General features: G+C 43.6%; 1 protein-coding gene across 2 annotated transcripts; it reads left to right on the top strand.

The window, feature by feature from the left end:
• The first annotated feature begins 1,083 nt into the window (after positions 1-1,083).
• Positions 1,084-19,389, top strand: FKBP9 (FKBP prolyl isomerase 9). 2 transcript variants are annotated; one of them, XM_040592278.1, is made up of 10 exons: positions 1,084-1,481; positions 5,237-5,382; positions 5,984-6,173; positions 6,907-7,052; positions 8,284-8,473; positions 10,617-10,762; positions 12,005-12,191; positions 14,093-14,238; positions 15,791-15,954; positions 17,726-19,389. In XM_040592278.1, exons 1-10 carry the CDS (start codon positions 1,225-1,227, stop codon positions 17,906-17,908), a joined length of 1,755 nt encoding a protein of 584 aa, XP_040448212.1. In that variant the 5' UTR covers positions 1,084-1,224; the 3' UTR covers positions 17,909-19,389. The 2 variants fall into 2 exon arrangements, with proteins under 2 accessions (XP_040448212.1, XP_040448213.1); XM_040592279.1 differs by lacking the exon at positions 1,084-1,481 and adding an exon at positions 2,459-2,481.
• Positions 19,390-19,657: the final 268 nt, after the last annotated feature.

Here is a 19,657-nt window from a genome sequence, read left to right as displayed (position 1 = left end):
GTTGTTGGAAGGAGAATGTGACTTGTAACTGCAAATCTGGTTATCTTTAAATAGCTGTCTGAGTCGCTAATTTTTTTCACTGGTTAGGTCCTGGAGAAGCAGCTATTTCCTAGCAATATGTCAACCTAATACGAGAACATTTCTGAAAGCACTTTTAAAAACATTTGATTTGGATGCATCCCTTCTGTTGCTGAGGTGCTGGGCCTGCAAGCCACTGTCTCCCGGGATGCGATGTTCCAGGTGTTTGTCCCCACACCACCGTCCCTGCTTTCAGCTGTTCCTTTTCGCAGTGCTCCACCCAAGTGTGCGTTGTGCTCGTTTAATAATTCACCAATTACAAAATCTTATCGTTGATGTTTCTTAAATACATTATATTCCTAGGTGTGCCTGCGTTTCCTAACAGTTGCCCCAAGCCTGCTGCCATAAAATTCACCGTGTTTCAATAACGTTGTGTTGTTTAACTTCATCTTGTTTGGGGCTTAATGTTTCACATGCAGATACTGAGCTTTTGGTTTCAAAGACCGAAAAATAGAAACCAGTTAGAACGAGGGAGAACAAATCAAAGTTCTTCCTCACCAGTGCCTGCAAGACCACTGGGAAGGGGATAAGCTGCCGGCTGGCATTCGCCGCGCTGGGAGCTTCTCGGGTCATTTTTTTCCCGTGTCATTTGCGAAGTCCCTCTGAGAGGGTGTTGCAAATACCCGTGACAGCCCTGGTGCGCGGCAAGCGGCAGGTGCCTGCCCACCCAGCCTCGTTATCTGTGGCGTTTGGCTCTGTAAACGGAACTTTGCCGATGGGATTTGAAATCCACAAGTACAGATCCGTTATACACACCCAAGTATGAGCCCGCGGCGGCGCAGGGAGCCGGGGTGCGGCGGCAGGCAGCAGGAGCCCCGCCGCCGGGCGGCCCGGGGCAGGCAGGGCGCCGGGCCGGGGGGACAGGACGCCCAGCCGCCACGTCGCACCGCCGCCCCCCCGAGCGGCCCGGGGAAAGGGGGGGGACGGGCTGCGGGGCGGCGGTGCCGGCGCCGCTCGGCTCCCAGCTGCGCGGCGGGGGTGGGGGGGAGCCGGGGGCCGCTCCTCCCCCGGCCCGTCTGCGAGCGCTGCATCCACGTTTGCAAGTTCGCGGCGGCGGGAGGAGGAGCGGGAGGGCCGGGGCGGGTGCCCCCCACCTCCCTCCTCTCGGCGGCTCAGAGTGCCCTGCGGCCCCGCTCGCAGCTCTCCATGGCGGGGCCGGCGGCCGTGCGGCGGCGGCGGGGCCCCGGCTGCGGCGCCGCGCTGGTGCTGCCGGCACTGCTGGTGAGCTGGGCGGCCTGCCAGGCGCCGCCGGTGCCCGCCGCCCAGCCCCCCGCCGACGGCGCCGACCTCCGCGTCGAGCAGCGCTTCGTGCCCGAGAGCTGCCCGCGGGCCGTGCGGCCCGGAGACTTCGTGCGCTACCACTACCTGGGCGCCTTCCCCGACGGCACCCGCTTCGACTCCAGGTCTGGCCCGCGCGGGGCTCGCCGTGCCCCCCCCGCGGGGCTGGGGGTCGCGGGGCCGCCCCCACGGGGGGCCGGTGGGCGCCGGGAGGTGGCGGCCGGCGCTCGGTACGCTGCGGCCCCTGGGCGCCGTCGGGTGGCGACGGGTCGGAAGCGGGGCCGTGGGCAGCTGGCGGCGGCGTGCGAGCCAGAAGGCGGGAGTAGGGGCCAGCACGGCGGGGTGTCTGAAACGGGAAAGGGCAACGAGCTGGGGGGCGAGACCCCCGCGGGGCTGGGTCCGGCCCGCAGGGGCTGGCGTGCCCTGGTGGGTCCCCGCCGCGCTCTCGCAGCTGCCTCTCCAAGGTGCGGGCTGGGAGCCTTGTGCTCCGGGAGGGAAGCCCGAGGGATGGTCGGTTAGCCTGGTAAACAGGAGCGTGTGTGGTTCCACGGTATTCAGGGATTTCCTGCCCCTTTGTGCGTTTCCTATGTCTTCTCCAGGCTCCACCCTACTGGAACGTAAACATTCCTGAACAATTATCCTTGCCACAAGTATAAGATTTATCAGGCTGTGCTTACATAGACATTTTTTGATAAGTTACCCTTGAATAAATGTGACCTATGTACAGTGAAGCATCTGGCCGTGTTCCCGCTGTTATTTTGCGATCAGGAAGCCTAAATAGTGGGATCAGGAGATTGTGAAGGATTCCGGTGCTTCTTACAGCTTACTTGTTTTTTTCTTGCTTCATTCATTGTCACTGAGCAAAGTATTACTTTGAAAGAAAAAAACAAAATGTATTTTCAGTAATCCTGGTAATCTTCCTTGTGTTTCAAGGAAAATCTACTGCCTTAGGGAAATAACTGTCCTTCAAATTCAGCTCAGCTCTTCCTCTGGAGCTGGCTGTGCTTCAGTACACCCGTAGTGCTGCTTCCCCAGCACTTCACCAGCACTTTGCCAGATAAAGCGCAGGATACGGTAGCTGGCGGTTCAGCTGGTGTTGGAGGTTCAGTGAAAAGACATGGCAAGGTCAGTGGATTCTTGAATTGGCAACTGAGTCTTGGAAAATAAGTCTTAACTGCAGATGCGAGGACGCACAAAGGCAGCATCCTCGTGGCTCGTTTTACAAATATGCAACAATTGGAAAACCAGCCATGCGTTTGGAAATGTGTTTCTGATTTCTACAGATACGTACTGAGGCTCTTTGTACCCTGAGTGGGACCAGCAAATTTCTGCATGGAAGCAGGGCACCTGGAGAGGCTTCCCAGGTGTTGGCTCTTGTGTAATTCCAACTTCCTTGTCATTTGGCTCTGAATTATTCAGGGCAAGACCAGGCTGTGCAGAACTGTGCAGCATTTTTCTCTTTGGGTCCTCTAAATACTGGTAAATAAATAGTAAAGATGGTAGTCTAATCTAACTTGAGTATTTCTGTGGCAGCCTTAATTTCAAAAGGGTGCAGAAAGTCAGGTTTGTTGTGATTTTTCTCTAGATGGCAGCTCACATTGTCATGCATTTTTGATGATGTCAGGGGTCTGTCCTGTTAAGATAATGGAAAGAGGGTATTGTGTTCTGGAGGTTAATGAAAGAAATATTTTGGAGTATTTGTTGTAAAATCTTTGAAGTTCCCTGTATACGAGTTAAATAAAATAATAAATAAAGTATAAATTCAGGCAATTTATACTAAAATTAGCTTATTAGAAAGCCCATTTTTCTACCTGTCTGAGTTGCTATCGTGTTGGGGGTTTTTTGTTGCTTTTTTTTTTTTTTTTGTAAGTTTATGAAAGCGCTTAACAGCATCAGTTTAGTCAAACACTGTTACGAAATTGGTCTAGAAAATTCTCTGGGTGTTGAACTAAGGGCAGTTTTACTTTGTTTCTTCTTCAGCTGTTGAAAATGCTCTTGAGATGTTACATTATTTTTCTGTATTTCCAAGTAGAAGGTGGTAATACTGCTGTTCTTGTTAGAGGCTGTTGACAAAGTCTTAGTAATCATGACTGTGTCACATAAATTACTAATGTGCCTGTTTATTCTCTCCCCCCCATCAGTGTTTGTATTTTTATTTCCACGTCCATACAATGATTTGCATTTTAAAGCCTGAATTTTATTGCCTAGTCAATCTGCTGTTAATTTGGTAACTTCCACTAATAGAAACTAAATTTGCTTAGTTTTAAGCAATCTGCAAAGTCAGTCCTGCAAAACTGGGTCATCTGTTTGCTGCTTTGTTCAAGTCTCTGCTTAGCATCAACGTTTTCTTAATTGTAGGTTTATTTTTGGAAAAAAAACAACCCTCTTCTGTTTTAGATCCATCCCAGATGTATTGCCAGGCTTTGTCAATTGCTACCATTTTGGGGGGGGGGGGGTTCTAGAACCTGTTACGTTACTAGTCTCAACATCTTAATTCCATTTTTGTGTGTGTGTAACAGAATTCGTCAGGAGCTAATTTAAATATTTTCCATCCTTGCCTGGGAGTAGGAATATCTGTGCAACCGAAAGTGAATGCTCTGTGCAGAGGGTTGTCTGTTTGAAGGGAAATGTTTGCCAGAAAAAAAAAAAAAACCCACCTTGGAACAAACAGAGAGATCACTCAGAAAAGTATTTGAGGGATTCGAGGCTCTGGGACTGCTAGGAGGCTCAGTATGTTGTGGAAGTGATGTGTACAGTCTTTGAAGGAAAGTTTGACATCATTTCCCTAGTGATATCTAGCTGCTGGCTGCTTTCCAGAATATTTTAGCAGGCAAAGAGGCACAAGCCTTTTTGTACTTATTTTTTCCGAGGCTGCCTTTTATCTGAACTAAAAAAAAACCAAAAAAAAAGACAAAAAGAAAAAAACCCCTTCAATTTATAAAAGGAATTTGAGAAAATGGAAGCAGTAAAAGTTTAAAAATAGGCATGAAGGTTTTGAAATGCCTCCTGTTGTATGTTTAGACACTGCTTCAAAAAATTTACTAGCAGCAGTAATTCAGGCACAGCAAAGTGGGGTCACTACAGATTTACGGTGGTCAGGCTAACCACGTAAGCTAGTGTTAGTGTTCTGCTCTGGTAACACTGCTGTTTTCCATCCTCTCTGGAAAACTAAATCGTTTAAGCATCGTTTTTTTTACCTTTCAAATGTCCGTGTATTATCGTAGTGGCAGATCATTTAGCTAGTTCTCGTGATTCTTGACCTGGGAAGCCTGCTGTTAAAAGCATGTCTCTGTGCTTTAAGTGAGAGCTGGGAGCGTGGAGGAGAAAATAAGCAACAAACTGGAGAAAATAAATAATCAATTGGCAAATCTCAGAACTATTACTCAAAAAGGCATCTTTTGCCTTTCCTTTTCTCCCACAGAGAGTCCCCAACTGTGGTGTCTCATGTTGTAAAGCTCATTGTTCTTGCGTGATATTTTTGCGGCATTGCTCACCAAAATCAGTATGCTGAGATCCTACTGTGGGAGCAGTCATCCTTTCATATCTCATAATAGTGTTTAATTTTTCCTTTTCTTCCTTCATTTCCAATGCTGCTTTATAGTATTAGTGTGTGAAGTAACCGTTTGTAGTTACGGGCTTCGGATGCCTGCAATATACATTGTGTGCTGCTAGTATGTGTTTCAGATAGACGGTGAGCAGTGAACAGAAGGAGAGCTGGGTTGAAGTCTCAGAAACACTTGGATTTGCCCCTTCCCTTAGCAGCGACTCGCCATAAAGTTATGCTAACAGGGCAAGAGGGAGACAAGGGAGACAAAAAAAAAAATAGCGGTGTGGTGGGTAGATGAACCGCTAATGTTTTTGCCTGTTATTCCCCCTTTAGCTATGACAGGGGATCCACATTCAACGTGTTTGTGGGAAAAGGTCAACTTATTGCTGGGATGGACAAAGCTCTGGTTGGCATGTGTGTGAATGAGCGGCGGTTCGTGAAAATTCCCCCCAAGCTTGCCTACGGAAGTGAAGGCGTCTGTAAGTACCGCAGCGGGCCGGAGCATAGCTGGTTGTGCAAGTGATTGAGCCGAGCAGATAGAAAATGGAGTGACAGGAGAGAAAGGGAGGGACTGGAAGCAGTGAATTTCCGAGAGGTTCTGCCCTGCCGAGGGTTGTTTGTTAAGCCTGTAGCCTAGCCAGTCTCTCCAGGCTCCCTCTGCACGCTGACGGAATTGCTGCTGACTGTAGAGGACCTTCAGCAAACGAACCTTGCCGCTGAAGTGAACTTTTTATTTATACCTACCTCACTGTTAAATGCTTACTGTGGCTTGGCGTTGCAGTGCTGCACAAGCTCTTCTCGGTGCCAAAACCAGCTTTGTGCTACAAACTCACAGAGGCAACAAATGCTAAATCAAGATCAGTTTGCTGGAGAGACGTATTTTGTGACAGTTCATGTTGCCAAATATACCCCCTTAAGTAGCTCCATCAGTGACAAGGGGCCAGGGGAATATAAGCATCACAAGGAGTAAGGTGTGCAGTATGTGTGCGTATTTTAGGGTATGCCTGGATAGTTTCCCTTTTCGTGGATGCCATGTAGAAAAAGGGAAATAAACCTGGTTGTGTTGTTTTGCTTTTGCAGCTGGTGTGATACCCCCCAATGCTGTGCTCCATTTTGATGTGCTCCTGATAGATCTTTGGAACTCAGAGGATGAAGTGCAGGTTCAGACTTACTTCAAACCAGAGAAGTGTCCTCGGACAGTCCAGGTGTCGGACTTCGTACGATACCATTACAATGGAACGTTCTTAGATGGGACCCTGTTTGATTCAAGGTATGCTGCTGGGTTGTGTGTCTTTGCATATTTTAATAGGTATCTCATGTCGCTTAAAACCGTCATTTACTCCCCCTTCACTGGTACAACAATTAATGCTAATTGCTCAGAAACACAGAAAATGAAAGGCAGCATCACAGATGTTGGTAATTTATTCAGGGATTAAAGGGCAGCGGTACTGACTCAAACCAAGAAAACAGTACATTATTTCTGCATGGGCATTACCAAACCAGACTTCCCCCCCCCCCCCCCCCCCCTTTTTTTTTTTAAAAAAAAAATCCATTTCTTCTATCTGTATTACCATCTATTACATCGATTGCTGTCAGGTAAGATTTTCTATAACCACTGCAGTATAGCTGTTTAAGTTATATACAACCTTTATAAACTAAGCAGAGCTCATAATGAAATTGAGCTACAAACACTTCCATGCTCAGATGTTATGTTTACACTATGTGTACTTTGTTAAACTTGGGTGGAAAATGATGCTTTAATAATGCCTGCCCTTATGTTTGTGAACCACTCTTCAAAACCTCTGTTAAGTCCCTGAAGTAGCTAAGTGCTCTGGCAAACACCACCCAGCCAGCCCTTGGTCAATCAAAGAGCAGTGTTTTTGGAGCAGCAAGTTGTGAGTTACATTGTGCGTAGCGCGTGGCTTTTAAAGTTTAGTATTGTTCTTTCCTGTGGCTCTCTGACGTGTGGTTGTGGTTTTTGTTTTTTTCCTTTTCATTTTTAGCCATAATCGGATGAGAACTTACGATACCTATGTGGGAATTGGGTGGCTGATTCCTGGTATGGACCAGGGTCTCTTGGGAATGTGCGTAGGAGAGAAGCGCATTATCACAATACCACCTTTCTTGGCATATGGAGAAGAAGGAGATGGTAAAGTTTTTTTTTTTTTAATCCAAGTCATCCATATTTTAAAAGAAACTTGTACTTTGTGTATTTTATATTTATGGGCAGCATTATTACCCGTTTCAGACAGATGGACCAAATTGATGGAAAGAGAGGTTCAAAATGTATTACATCCAGGATTGGACTGATTAGGAAGTACAAGATTTTTTTTAAAATTTAAAAGATAAGTTGCTTAACAGACACATTGTTGTTACAATTGTAATCTTTATATACAGAAATTCTGTTTCATTCAGAGAATATAGTCTGTGATTAATATTTACTGGCTCCAAAAACTTGAATTCAGGTGACTGCATGATTCTTTCAATGACTGCCACAGTGAGCAGAAAACTTTTGAAAAAAAGAAAAGTGTGTTTTTAGTTCCAATTCTGGTGGGGTTTTTTTGGGTTTTAGGGTGTGTGGTGTTTTTTGGGTTTTTTTTGCAACCGATGTCCTATTGATAACTACAAGATGGATCAGTTGTTCTGTGAGACTGTGTGCAGCCTGCAGGTCATAGGTCCCCCATGACCCCAGAGAGTCCCCTATATTAAATGTGGGGGCAGTTATGTGTAGTTTGGAATTAGAAAATAATCCTTAGATTATTTCTCTTCTCTGATGTTTTAAGGACGTGTCTGTGGTGTGCAAGGTTTCATACCCCTTCCATGGCTTCATTACCATTGACTGTGATAGCCAGCTTCAGGGGTAACAAAACTTTGTGGAGTTAGGTATTTTGTCACTTTCTTGAGCTCAATGGTTCTCAGTCAAAACAACCCACACCATAACTTGTGTATTGGTGGAAAGGTACTTTCTCACTGAAATACTCAACTCGCCCTTCTTCAACTTCCATCATATGGTCTCCTGTTTTGATGCTAACAGGATGGGCGGAGCAGATGTACCTTATATGCACTTTCATAAAGTGTGTTGAAAATACCAGTAGACCAAACCCTGCAGCTCAGGTGGAGCTGGGGTGTATTGGCTGAGACGGGTGGTGTTTTCAGTGTGGCAGTGCCATCACAATAGGAAGAGAATGAAATAATTGATTTGGAGAATTGAGTGACAAACCCATGCAGGAAACAAAGAAATGACTGACTAGAAGCAGAATATGCTGATCTGTTTTGGGAGGGGAAGTGCTTGATATTCGGCAGTAGGTTGCTTTTCTTCAACAAATATGTTTAAGCTCTTTCTAGAGCTTACCAATTTTCTGCTCTTAACACTTCTGTAGGTAAGGAGATCCCTGGCCAAGCTTCCCTTGTCTTTGATGTGGTTTTGCTTGATCTCCATAACCCCAAAGATGGTATTGCTATTGAGAACCAGCAAGTGCCTGAATCTTGCGAGCGGAGAAGCCAGACAGGAGACTTTCTCCGATACCATTACAACGGCACGCTTTTGGATGGCACGTTGTTTGATTCCAGGTAACCAAACCGTTCAGCCCTACAGATCCTGTTTCCAGTTTGACTCGGTCAGTATTGATGATGTGCCCAAATACAATTCTTTGCTTTTCCTTCCTTTTTGAAAATTTTGAGTGGAGTTGGACTCTTTTCTTCTTAAAACTCATAGAAAGCCTTTCAGTATGGGAAGGCACAGACCTGTTTTGTTTTATGATAGTATCACAGACGACATCTGGGGTTGGTGATCCACCTGGTGAAGCTATGCATGCTTTAGACACGCATGCCTGGACACTGTGCCACGGATTTTGTCTGCCAAATCAGTCATGCTACTGAAGAGAGAGAAAATAAATATGATTTCCATGTTCTGTCCTGAGAATTGTGAGTCAGTGTGCTAGTGGCTAGTTTGAGGTTAATCTCAAAACAGTCTTTCCATTTGTACATGAAAACGGTTTGCATTTTGAAGGCTACCGTCTTTCAAGACTGAATTCAGCAATGGGGTTTCTGTGATAAAAGTAAAATGGAGTGCGGTCATGTCAAGTTGAAAGCTCTCTGAGCACAAGCCTCATGTACAGAATTATATGATGAATAAACCCTTGTAGCTTCCTGTCACTTTTGTTTGCTCTTTAATGAGCAGTACTTTATTTTCCCACTCCAGCTTTCAGAACAGCTGTCACGAGTAGCTAAAAAGAGTTGAAAATGAGCCACTGTAAAACATTTTACGAAATAAACTCACGGAAGAATGCTTAGTCCTGCTGCAGCTGCTGCAAGCTGAAGATCAGGATCAGTTTGCAAACATAAGCTGCTTGGTATGGCATGTGTGCTACTTCCCATGAGGAGGAGTTGGAATTGTATCTCCTGTAATTGAATTGAGGTGTGGCAAGGTTCAGAATCAGCTTTGACCTCCCTGTTCAGCTACCCAGCTTGGTGGGAGTATAAAAAGCAGGAGACCTGCATCAGCAGCCATCACTGTAGACCTTAATTTACAGTGTATGAAAACTTCTAAGTTAAGAACTTAAAGCTTATCCACAGTGCACCTGCCCAGAATCTCTGGTTTTTGAGATGTTGTCTGTAGTCATGAAACAATTTTTGAAAATGGCAGTAGTATTTGTGTTAGAGTTGTTGTTGTCGATAAAGTAGTAAATGCTTTGTAGACAGCAGCCTCTACGTCATTCTGAAGGGCTGACAGTTGTTGGAAGGCGTATTGGTTGGAGCATCCTATCCTGGCTTCCTGCAGATTTTACAAGAAGGGCCAATATCTAACAAGTATCTATGAAGAAACAGAGCAGCTAACAATAGTTATTGAAAGTTATTTTCCAGGAGAAAATTTCACAGTAGTACAGGAAGCATGCCAAAAGCACTGCGAATGGCTGGGATTGGGAGCGCTAATGATTCTATCAGGGTCCGTACTGGTGTTGCTCTTTGCCAGAGTTACTTTGTAAGGATGAATTAAAACGTTCCCTTCCTTGGGTTGTGCCTTCCTGTAGCATGCCTTGAAGAAAGGCAGAAGACAGACACATCCTTGTATTAAACATCATTTGTTGTTGTAGGCTTGTTTTAGTCTACCATTAGGTATTGAAGCAGATCCTTCGACCTATGTATAAGTGATTGGCATAGTTTGGAAGGGGCAGATAGTGGTGATACTGTTTTGTCATCATGACTCATTTTAATGCTGGGCATACCAGGAGAATTTATTTATCCCATCTCCTCCTTGTAGTAGTTGAACTACATAGCTGTGGTTGCAAAATGAGATGGTCTGAAGGGTGTCTCATGAAAACGAATACAAACTATATCTAGTTGATAAACACTTATTAGAGTCAGGGCAGAGGAAAATGTAAAGGAGAAAACATTTTTTTTTTGGTTCTTTATCAAAACATGTTTTCTATTTAGTCTAAAATACATAAATAAGTGAGATTTTCTTTCAAGGTATAGTAGAAACGTATCTGCAGGGTCCCTGTACTGGTTAATAAATGACGCATGCATCACTGACTGATGAAACTTGGTGGCCTAGATTCACTGAACGTGGTGATTGCATTGTGCCTCGCTGGTGCTGGTTAATGACCGCGTGTTTGACCTTAACTCGTTTAAGAGTTGTGTTGCAGACCTATCGCAAGATTCTGTGTTTCCTTGAGCACACCTGACACTGCTAAAATGCAAATATTTTCCATAGCTATTCACGAAACCGTACATATGACACCTATGTCGGGAAAGGTTATGTGATTGCTGGAATGGATGAAGGTTTGCTAGGTGTATGCACTGGTGAAAAAAGAAGAATAATAATCCCCCCTCATCTTGGATATGGTGAAGAAGGAAGAGGTGAGCTTGACTTTTCGTTCAGGTCATCCATAATTAAAGACGTTTCCTTTATTGTTTAGTGCATCTGTATGTAGTTCCATTTTTCTGGCATTTGAAAGGCTTGTGAATTATTTCATTGTTTTTTGAGCATGCAACTAACAGGATTACACCCAGAGTTTGTGAAATTATTTTGATTAGCTAAATAGGTAGGATAGTAAGAATGCAGAACAATCTCACATGTAATTTGGTGACTTGAAATCATTTGGATAATTAGTGTTTCAGGCAGGCTGGTGCTTGGTGATCTGAACTCATTTGGATAATCAGTGTTTCAGACAGACTGGTACTTGGATGCCAGGAGCTTTGCAGCATGAGATCTTCCTTCCTGTGTGTCTTAACGAGCTCTGTATGCTAAAGGACTTAATTGTGTTAAGTTTTCTTCCCCGTTCCATCCACTGGCACAGATTTTGTGGACTCCACTAAGCTGCCTCTGTAAATGGTGGATGCATGTAACAGCAAAGTATCTGTGTGTTTATAACATAATTAACATTCCTTTGGGAGAACTCATCAGGACCTAAAAAGATTGCCGGGAGAGGTGGAATATGATAACCCTTCTAGCCAATCACAGTTTTATGGCTGGTGTTTCGAAAGGTACCTCCTGGGATGTTGTTTGGAAGAAGTGACTTTGAAGAAAAGCCCCTCTTCTGGGAAAGCACATTTTGTGCTGTTGGTTTGGGAATTAGACTCCTCTGCCAGCAGACCCCATTGCTAGGTCTGGGCATGTCTGTCAGTCCTGGTAATGCAATTGCACGTTACCCTGGGAAGAAGTTTCTTGCTGTCAGAACATTTCAAGGAAATGTAACCTTTTGGCATAATGGCATTCCTTGAAGCATGAGAAGTCCTACAAGAATTTTGATGATCCATAACCGAATGGTACGTGAAACACAAATCGGTTATTTAGGATAGTCACAGGAAATACATGGTTATTGCTTCACTTCTGCATAATTTTTGAATTCAGAATAATGGACATTTTTTCCTTCACTGTTGAACTAAGTGCGCATTTAGTTCTCTTCCCTACATGGGATGCAGCTTGCATCTGTTGCATACAGAGGATATGTAATCTTTTAATGCTGAATGAGAAGAGCAAAATGACTCCATAGCAGACACAGTGGGAATACATATTCCTGCAGGGTGCAGTACCTGCTCATCATCTGCCTGTTTGGGTACCATTTCTTTCTCTACTCACCTAATTTGCTTCCTATTTAGGAAAGATTCCAGGATCTGCAGTGCTGGTCTTTGACATCCATGTGGTTGACTTCCACAACCCCTCAGATTCGGTCGGCATTACTGTTAACTACAAACCTTCCAACTGCACCGTACTGAGTAAGAAGGGAGATTACTTGAAGTATCACTACAATGCTTCGCTCCTGGATGGTACTTTGCTAGACTCAACGTAAGTGTGTCGCCTGGTAAAGAAAATATCCCTAGCAGCCGTGAAAGCAGAGTGAATTGCCTGCAAAGCAGACTTGCAGGGAAAACAGAATCTTAAAGTAAAAACTTGAGTATTTAAATAGGATGTATTTTTCTTTTTATGTCTGCCTGCCTAAGATACATAGGAGGAAGAAAAGAAAAAGGCAGTCTGTCACAGTACAATGAGAGAACTGGGAACAAAGAGGATGTAGGAGTGTATTGGAGAAGAACGTAAACACTGCAGGTGGAACGATGAAACGTTGCCTGCATAGTGGTCTGTTAAAACAGGCTAATTCAGGTATCGGGGCCAGTCGTACTAGAATAACACAGGGCTCACCATGAGTGAGATCTCCAAGTTTATTCCATTCCCTAGGTAGGATTTGCACTCTGTGCTGATTCAGCGCTCCTGAGAGCGGTCTGGTAGGACTACTCGGTGTTGTCTTGTTAAAGCTGTCTTGAGTGTGGCTTATAGTAAATGATCCCCTGTCATCTGTACCACACGTGGTGCTAGTTTTCCTGTATTGTAGTGTAATTGTTGTAAGTGTCAGCGTGGAGAAACTATCAGAGGGCTTGGTCTTGACTGCGGTGATAATGTTGCTCTTCCTGCTTCCTGTTGACGGTAGGTTTATGAGGGAAGCAAGAGATTGCTCCAGTCAGTCTCATATAGAACTAAAGCGAGCCCACTGCACAGATCACTGCAGCTACAAGAATACTTCTGCTAGCTTTTTTTCTGCCTTCACCTTTTTGATAGCAAAAGTCATCTGAATAGTATTTTATTTTTGGAAGGGAAGTTGGGAAAAGCTATTTTTAAACAGGCTGTAATTAACACAGGAAGCAGCTCATAGTTCTCACAGTGTACACAATAGCTTGCAGAACTAAAAAGCTGGCTTACATTAAAGCACATGATGTGATGTGTAGGCAATTATGTACTCAAGTAACGTGTTTGGATTCAAAACACCTTTTATACGGCAGGAATGCTTAATTCCCATTTTGTAGCAGAAACCAAAGGATGTCAAGACTGTCTTACTCGTAGCAGTTTATAGAGAATCAAAGATCATGAATCTTGTGCTCCTCATTTTAAGGCTGACCTCCTAGACACTGAATTATTTTTTTTCCAAATAATATGTTGTACAAGCATGTCCTGCAGTGGTACAGGCAAGCCAAGTAACCAAAGGAAGGAGACCGACAGAAGAAAGGGTCCAGCTGTTGTGACACATACCGTGTAAAAAGTCTTAGCACCGCACATTGTGCTTCTGGAATTACAATACATGTTTAACGTCTGGGGTTTTAACTCGTGATAGTTTCTAATTCTAGAAATTAACCACCAGCACCGAGGTATAATACAAAATATAATACAAATAACAGTAGTAGTAGTATGCTTCCAAGCTGTCTTGGGTGAGTGACTACTACATTATATTGACTGATTTCATTAAAGGGATGCTGCTCCATGTGAATGCACCCAGATCCTTATAGGTTGGTAGCTCTGGGGCAAGTGCACATCTGAATTTTTACATCTGCTAAAAAGTCCAATTCATTTGCTCAAAGTATGCGAAAGGCAAAAGGCCTTATTTTGAGATGAAACACTTTGGGGGTTTAATTGGCAGGATTAATGGTTTTACTTAGATTTCATTGCAGAAGCCTATAACTTCAGTAGCAGGGGACTTGTCGACAGTAGGGACACTTCTGTTTGGTGTTGGCTGTAACTTGCTACCTGCAGTTACTAGCAGGTAGCTGCTTGGTAGAACAGAGCATTGGGCATGAAGCTAGTTTTTGGCAGTGACAGAACACTAACTAGAAGCTTCTATTTCTGTGGTAATTTTGAACAACAGAAGTTCTGTATTATATGTTGAGCGGTTTTTATGTTTTTCTTCCCTTCTTCTCCAGACACAGCCTTGGCAAGACCTACAACATAGTTCTGGGATCTGGGCAGGTGGTGGTGGGGATGGACATGGGCCTTCAAGACATGTGTGTTGGGGAACGACGAAAAGTTGTTATTCCACCTCATCTTGGTTATGGAGAAGATGGAGTTGGTGAGTGAAACCTATTGCACACCCACTTAGCATCTCTTGAGTAACTGAAACACAAGTACGCATGTTTTGTTGCTTGCTGTGCATTAGGACAGAAACTGAGGGTCTCTTAGCTGCCTGAATGGGATTTTTTCAGAGGATTTTAATTTCATAATTTTAGACAACCTCCCACATTCCCCAGTGACATGAACATACTGTCTGTGTGGCGTTTTTAAGTCATACTGTTAACTGTGGCCAATGGAAAGACCATCCCAGTACAAAAGGGAACACCCTTCCCCCCAGTGATGTTGCTTTGTCGTGACAGAAAGCTCCAGGCACGCTGGTGTTGCAGAGGGGTGTAAACACTGTTTTCCATGTAAACAGTGTATCTAGGGAATTGTGTAGTCGTGCTTGGACATGCGACATGTTATTCAGGAAACAAAATTGAAAGGGACCGTTCAGCACTAATTCAGACAATTCAAAGAGAACTCAAAATTCAGAAGCTACGTAAACTGAATGCGAGATGCGAAACAGTGTATTGGTGCTGTTGAAACCCCAACTCCAATACATTTAGGACCCTTTGCTCCGCTTCAGACCATTGAGTCTTACCAGTTTTTAATGACAGGGACAACAATAATGAGAAGAACAATGTAGAGGCAACAAGAACTTTTGTATCCTGGTATGTGGGGTTGTTAGTGGCCTTGTGAGTTACAAGGCTCGAGGGAAAGGAGTCTGTCAGGAGATCACCAAGATCAAACTGTGATTTGTATGGAAACTGTTGCGTAAGTTGCTGTGTTCTCTGAATAGCTCCAGAACAGTTTGTATTAATTTATAAAGACTGTCTGTCAGGCATCATGTGTCAAGCTTAATGGAGAACTAGTTTGTGATATAATAGATGAAGAAGCATTTTCACTTGTGTCTGTCTTCCATGAAAAATTGAGTATTTTTTATATATGCAACCTTTTATATTGTTGTATCAAATTGCATAGTTATATATAAGAAGTTGAAAATTTCCTCATAGCATAAAAAGCCTGCTGTGTTAAACACCTGTCATAGATATCTGCTGTAATTCAAATTACGTTCGCTGTAGGTGGCCTGAAACATTGCATGGCTTGTGTTTTGATATATGCCCAGATATCTGCAGAGATTGCTTGTTTGCTACTGGACAGAAGTTAGAGGTGACCTCAGTTTTCTTTTTCAAGGGTAAATTAGCTCCTTCCGTGCTTTCATTGAGGTAACATCCCCAGCTGTCGCAAGACTGTTGAGTCTGTCAGTAGCACCTCAATACACGGTGTATCAGTGAGATAAAGGAAAATGGAATAATTCCTGCGGTTTTACCTTTATAAGTAAAAAATTGGGTGCAGTTTTATTATGAATGCTTCTCTTATATTATGATCACCTCTGCTGAAGTGAGCAGGAAGATTTGGTGGGCTTGGCATCACAGGGCTTTTGGGGATAACAGCAGAGAAGTACCTGTTGGAGCAGAAAGAGACATTTAATTATGGATTAAAAGGAAATATGCCCTTCAGTCTAAGTGAGGATAAATACCCTTCTTTGACGCTTGTTTTTGTGACAGAAGGAGAAGTGCCTGGTAGTGCTGTGTTAGTTTTTGACATCGAACTGCTGGAGCTGGTGTCAGGCTTGCCTGAAGGGTACATGTTTGTATGGAATGGGGAAGTCTCTCCCAATCTTTTTGAAGAAATAGACCAGAATCACGATGGAGAGGTTCTTTTGGAGGAGGTAAGCTGAAACAATGAAAACACTTGCAGTCATTTTCTCCTACCACCACCATCAAGATGTTTTCTCCTACCACCATCAATGGTGTTGAAGAATGGGGTCTCCCCTCTTCCCCTCTCCTTCTGATGTGGTGTGTGTTGTCAAGATAACAGGAAGGCAGTGTGTCAGTTAAAACATGGTTATTTAGCCTTAGAGATAGAACCCAAAGAGATGTAAGAATGGCCATACTACCTAAGATCGTTACTATTGTAAACATTGTCTCCTTGGTCAACCACAGATGCTTAGGGCACAAGTGTAAGAGGCAGAGTTAGGATTCAACGATCCTTCGCTCTATCAGCCTTCTCAGTGTCTGTAAGTGGAAGTTTATGGTGAAATCTTGAGCCAAAGCTGAGCCTGCAGCAGTGCATCCAGGGACTCTAATCACTTCCGAAGCCTGGCAGTGCCTGCGGCCGCTCCTCCCACAGGTGAATTGTGTGCTGTGTGAACAAGTCCTGCCCCTTGCTTGCTTTTAAATTAAATCTGCGGTGTGAGAATGTCTTTGGGTGCCCTGACTGAAAGCTGCTTGCCTTTGCCACGCCATCTCTGACAGTGTAAACCTCCGTGAGGTTTTCCTCTGTGCTTTCTCTTAACTGAGGAGTTTTATTTTTTTATTCTCAAGTTGTGTTTGTCACCTTTCTCTATCATTCTGTTTTGTGTCCTTCCTCGCTGGTGCAGTGCTGCTCGCAGCGCTCAAGGGGCAGACTGTGGTCATGTAGAACAGCATGAGATACCTTTGAGCATTTTAATAAGCCACTGGGGTAGAAACAAAATCTTGTTTTCCCCTTTCCTAGCACTGTCTTCCATCTCCTTCCTTCCTTCTCCATCCTCTCTCTTGTGTTTACCTACACTTTTGCCCTTGCAGAGAAGAAAAGAGCTTTTACCAGTCTAGAGAATGAGTGAGGTAGGATGTGAGTGCTGTTATCCACATCCTTTTGGGCAAGGAGGAGAAGGAGAAGCCAAGGAGATAGGGGAGGATGCTTGGCCTAAAAGGTGTAAATGAGTGTCAGCAGTAGCTGTCATTGCTGGAGCTTATTTAACACGTAGCGCCAGAGATAACAGTAATTGGAAAAGTTGTCTTTGATTGTGGACTTTCTGGTTTTTTGCAATCCAACAGTACGGCTCTGTCATGTTTAATCACCTTGAATAGCTTCATCATCTGTATCAGGAAAAGGATGTTTTAGGGAAAACTAACCTTACAACCCTGCAGCCTTCCCCACCGTGAAGTCACCTGGGAGTCATAATGCCTGAAGCTACTTTAACAAATCTCATGGTATCCTGATACTTAAAGTCTCATTTCTGTGTTTCATCCTTTTTTCTTGTGTGTTGTTTCTTGTAAGGCACAGGTGTGTGTCTGTTTTGCAGTATGAGCTTTTTGTATCGGCATGTGAAATTAAACCCCCTCTGTCCATACGGATCTGTTCCTGTGTCACTGTTAAACTTATCTACCCCCTAAACTGTGAAGAAGAACTTTTCTTGTTTCCAGGACCCACTGGAATAAGTGAGGAAATCCCTGCTGAGCTTCACAAAGAGTGATTTAACCTCACGTGTCTGTCCTAATTAGTCCAATTTAGGTTGCGAGCTTCATAGGATAGTAACAGTGTACTTTTACGTATGCTTAATGAGCAGGAAAATGCTGAGTAGTCAACAACAAATAAATGCTACTTCTGTAAATACTCTTTGGTTTTAAATGTCTGTTTCATTGTGAGCTGTTTTCTCCTCCTTTCCCTCCACGTAGTTTTCAGAGTACATTCAAGCTCAAGTCGATTCTGGCAAAGGAAAACTAGCTCCTGGGTTTGATTTTGAAAAGATTGTTAAAAATATGTTCACCAATCAAGACCGGGATGGAAATGGTAAAGTTACCGCTGACGAATTCAAGTTGAAAGACCAGGAGGCCAAAGAGGAACACGATGAACTGTAAAGAGAAAAAAAAAAAAAGAGTCCTGAGCTGAGCTACTGTTCGAACGCATGTACTGGAAGGGGTTTTGGCCAGCATGTTTCTGAAAGGTTGGGCCTCGGGTCGGCAGCCTGCCTCTGCCCGTGCCTGTGTGCGGGCAGGCTGTTAAAATAGGAAGAGATTTTCCGTTGGAATTGTTAGGTATATTTGAACAAAAGCGTGAAGTGCCTCAAGATAGGGCCTATCAACAGACGGAGTGTACTGCCGTTCGTGGTGTTGTGAACCACGCGGTCTGTTTCTGTGCTAAAGATCCGACGTTCTCGTTGAACAATACATACTCACTTGGATGGGTGGACGAATGGCAGGGAGGAAACTTACCAAGTGCTTTTGAAAGAGTTTTAAAAAACCTTCTGTATCCAAAATATTTGTGCGGAGGGACAAACCAGAAAATATTCCCCATGAAAATAACCTGCAAAAATTGCCAGCCGTTGAGCCCTGTTCCTTTCAGAAGGCACGAGCACCCTTTCCAGTCACTAAACAAACCCATCCGGATATTTGCCAGCAGGAACTCAGATTTGCAAATCGCAGACCATGCGAACGATAGCTATGCCATTGCGAAATTTCCGTAAGCTGTGAATTGAATTAAACAGGCCTAGAATTGTAACTGTGTCTGCATTGGGTTTTTATCTTACAAAATAAAAGTTTGCTGCCATCTGTATTGTATTTAACTAATAGCCTTGACTCTTGGAGCGTTGAAACAGTGTTCCCATCAGGGATTCCCAAACCTTTCTAGTTGCAACCCTATTTATAGTTTTGTTAGACTTTTAAATATTAGTATTATGGGGTCCAAATACTGTCATGAATGCTGGATACAGTTGATTTTGTGTTGGACTTCTGTCTCCTATTTTGGGAATTGTTAGACTACGGAGTAAGTATTTAGAGTTTACACAGCAGAGCAGTCTGGCACGGCGAACAAACAAAAAGACAGTGATAGAATCAAGAAACAGACCCATCTGCTTGTGTCTGCAAACATTCTGGCCTATCCCTCAGCACAAGATCAGCCCTGGGAGTGCTGTTTAGATTGTGTGAACTCTGGAGATGATCACCTGTGAGATCTGTAAGTGTAACAAGCTGTTTGGCAGGGCATACACTGAACAGACATAATTTTTCTGGAAGGCCGAGTGATCCCCCCGCAGTACATGACATATAACGAGCACAAATACATATAGTGAGCCACTGTCAGAGACAAGTAGAAAGGGAGTTGTGTTTCTGTTCTATGCTTTGTGCCTAGTTTCTTGCTTCTCTTGATCTGTACATATGGGTTAAGCTCCCCCAGATGCTTTTTTTAAAAATTTGTATTTCCATTGGACGAAAACATTTTGTATCTGTTTTTAATACGGTTGTTACAGAAAGTACAGTGCAGTGAACTATTTTTGTTTTAGTTTGATACCATGAAATGTTGGGTAACTGATCTGTTTGGTAAATAAAATGTTGATCAACTATTACTTTTAAAGTTTTTTTTTTTTTTTCTGACATTTTGATGAGTTGGGAGCTTGAGTCTAACTAAATACCCTTCATGCAGGTCTCTTCTCTTGCACGAAATGGGCTTGTCCTGAGTGCGTTCAATATTGCTATTGATCTTCATGAAAAATATTTTAAACTAAGATTATTTGATTCAAAATAATAAACCACAATAAAAAAATATTTTTTTTCATACTTCACATGGGTGAAGTAATTTTTTGGCTTCAGGAGGCATTTCCTAAATGACCCATC

The sequence above is a fragment of the Falco naumanni genome, chromosome 4, assembly GCF_017639655.2.
Source record: "Falco naumanni isolate bFalNau1 chromosome 4, bFalNau1.pat, whole genome shotgun sequence".
Taxonomy (NCBI): domain Eukaryota; kingdom Metazoa; phylum Chordata; class Aves; order Falconiformes; family Falconidae; genus Falco; species Falco naumanni.
The sequence above is the reverse complement of the archived record's forward strand: the minus strand, read 5'-3'. Positions and strand labels throughout refer to the sequence as shown.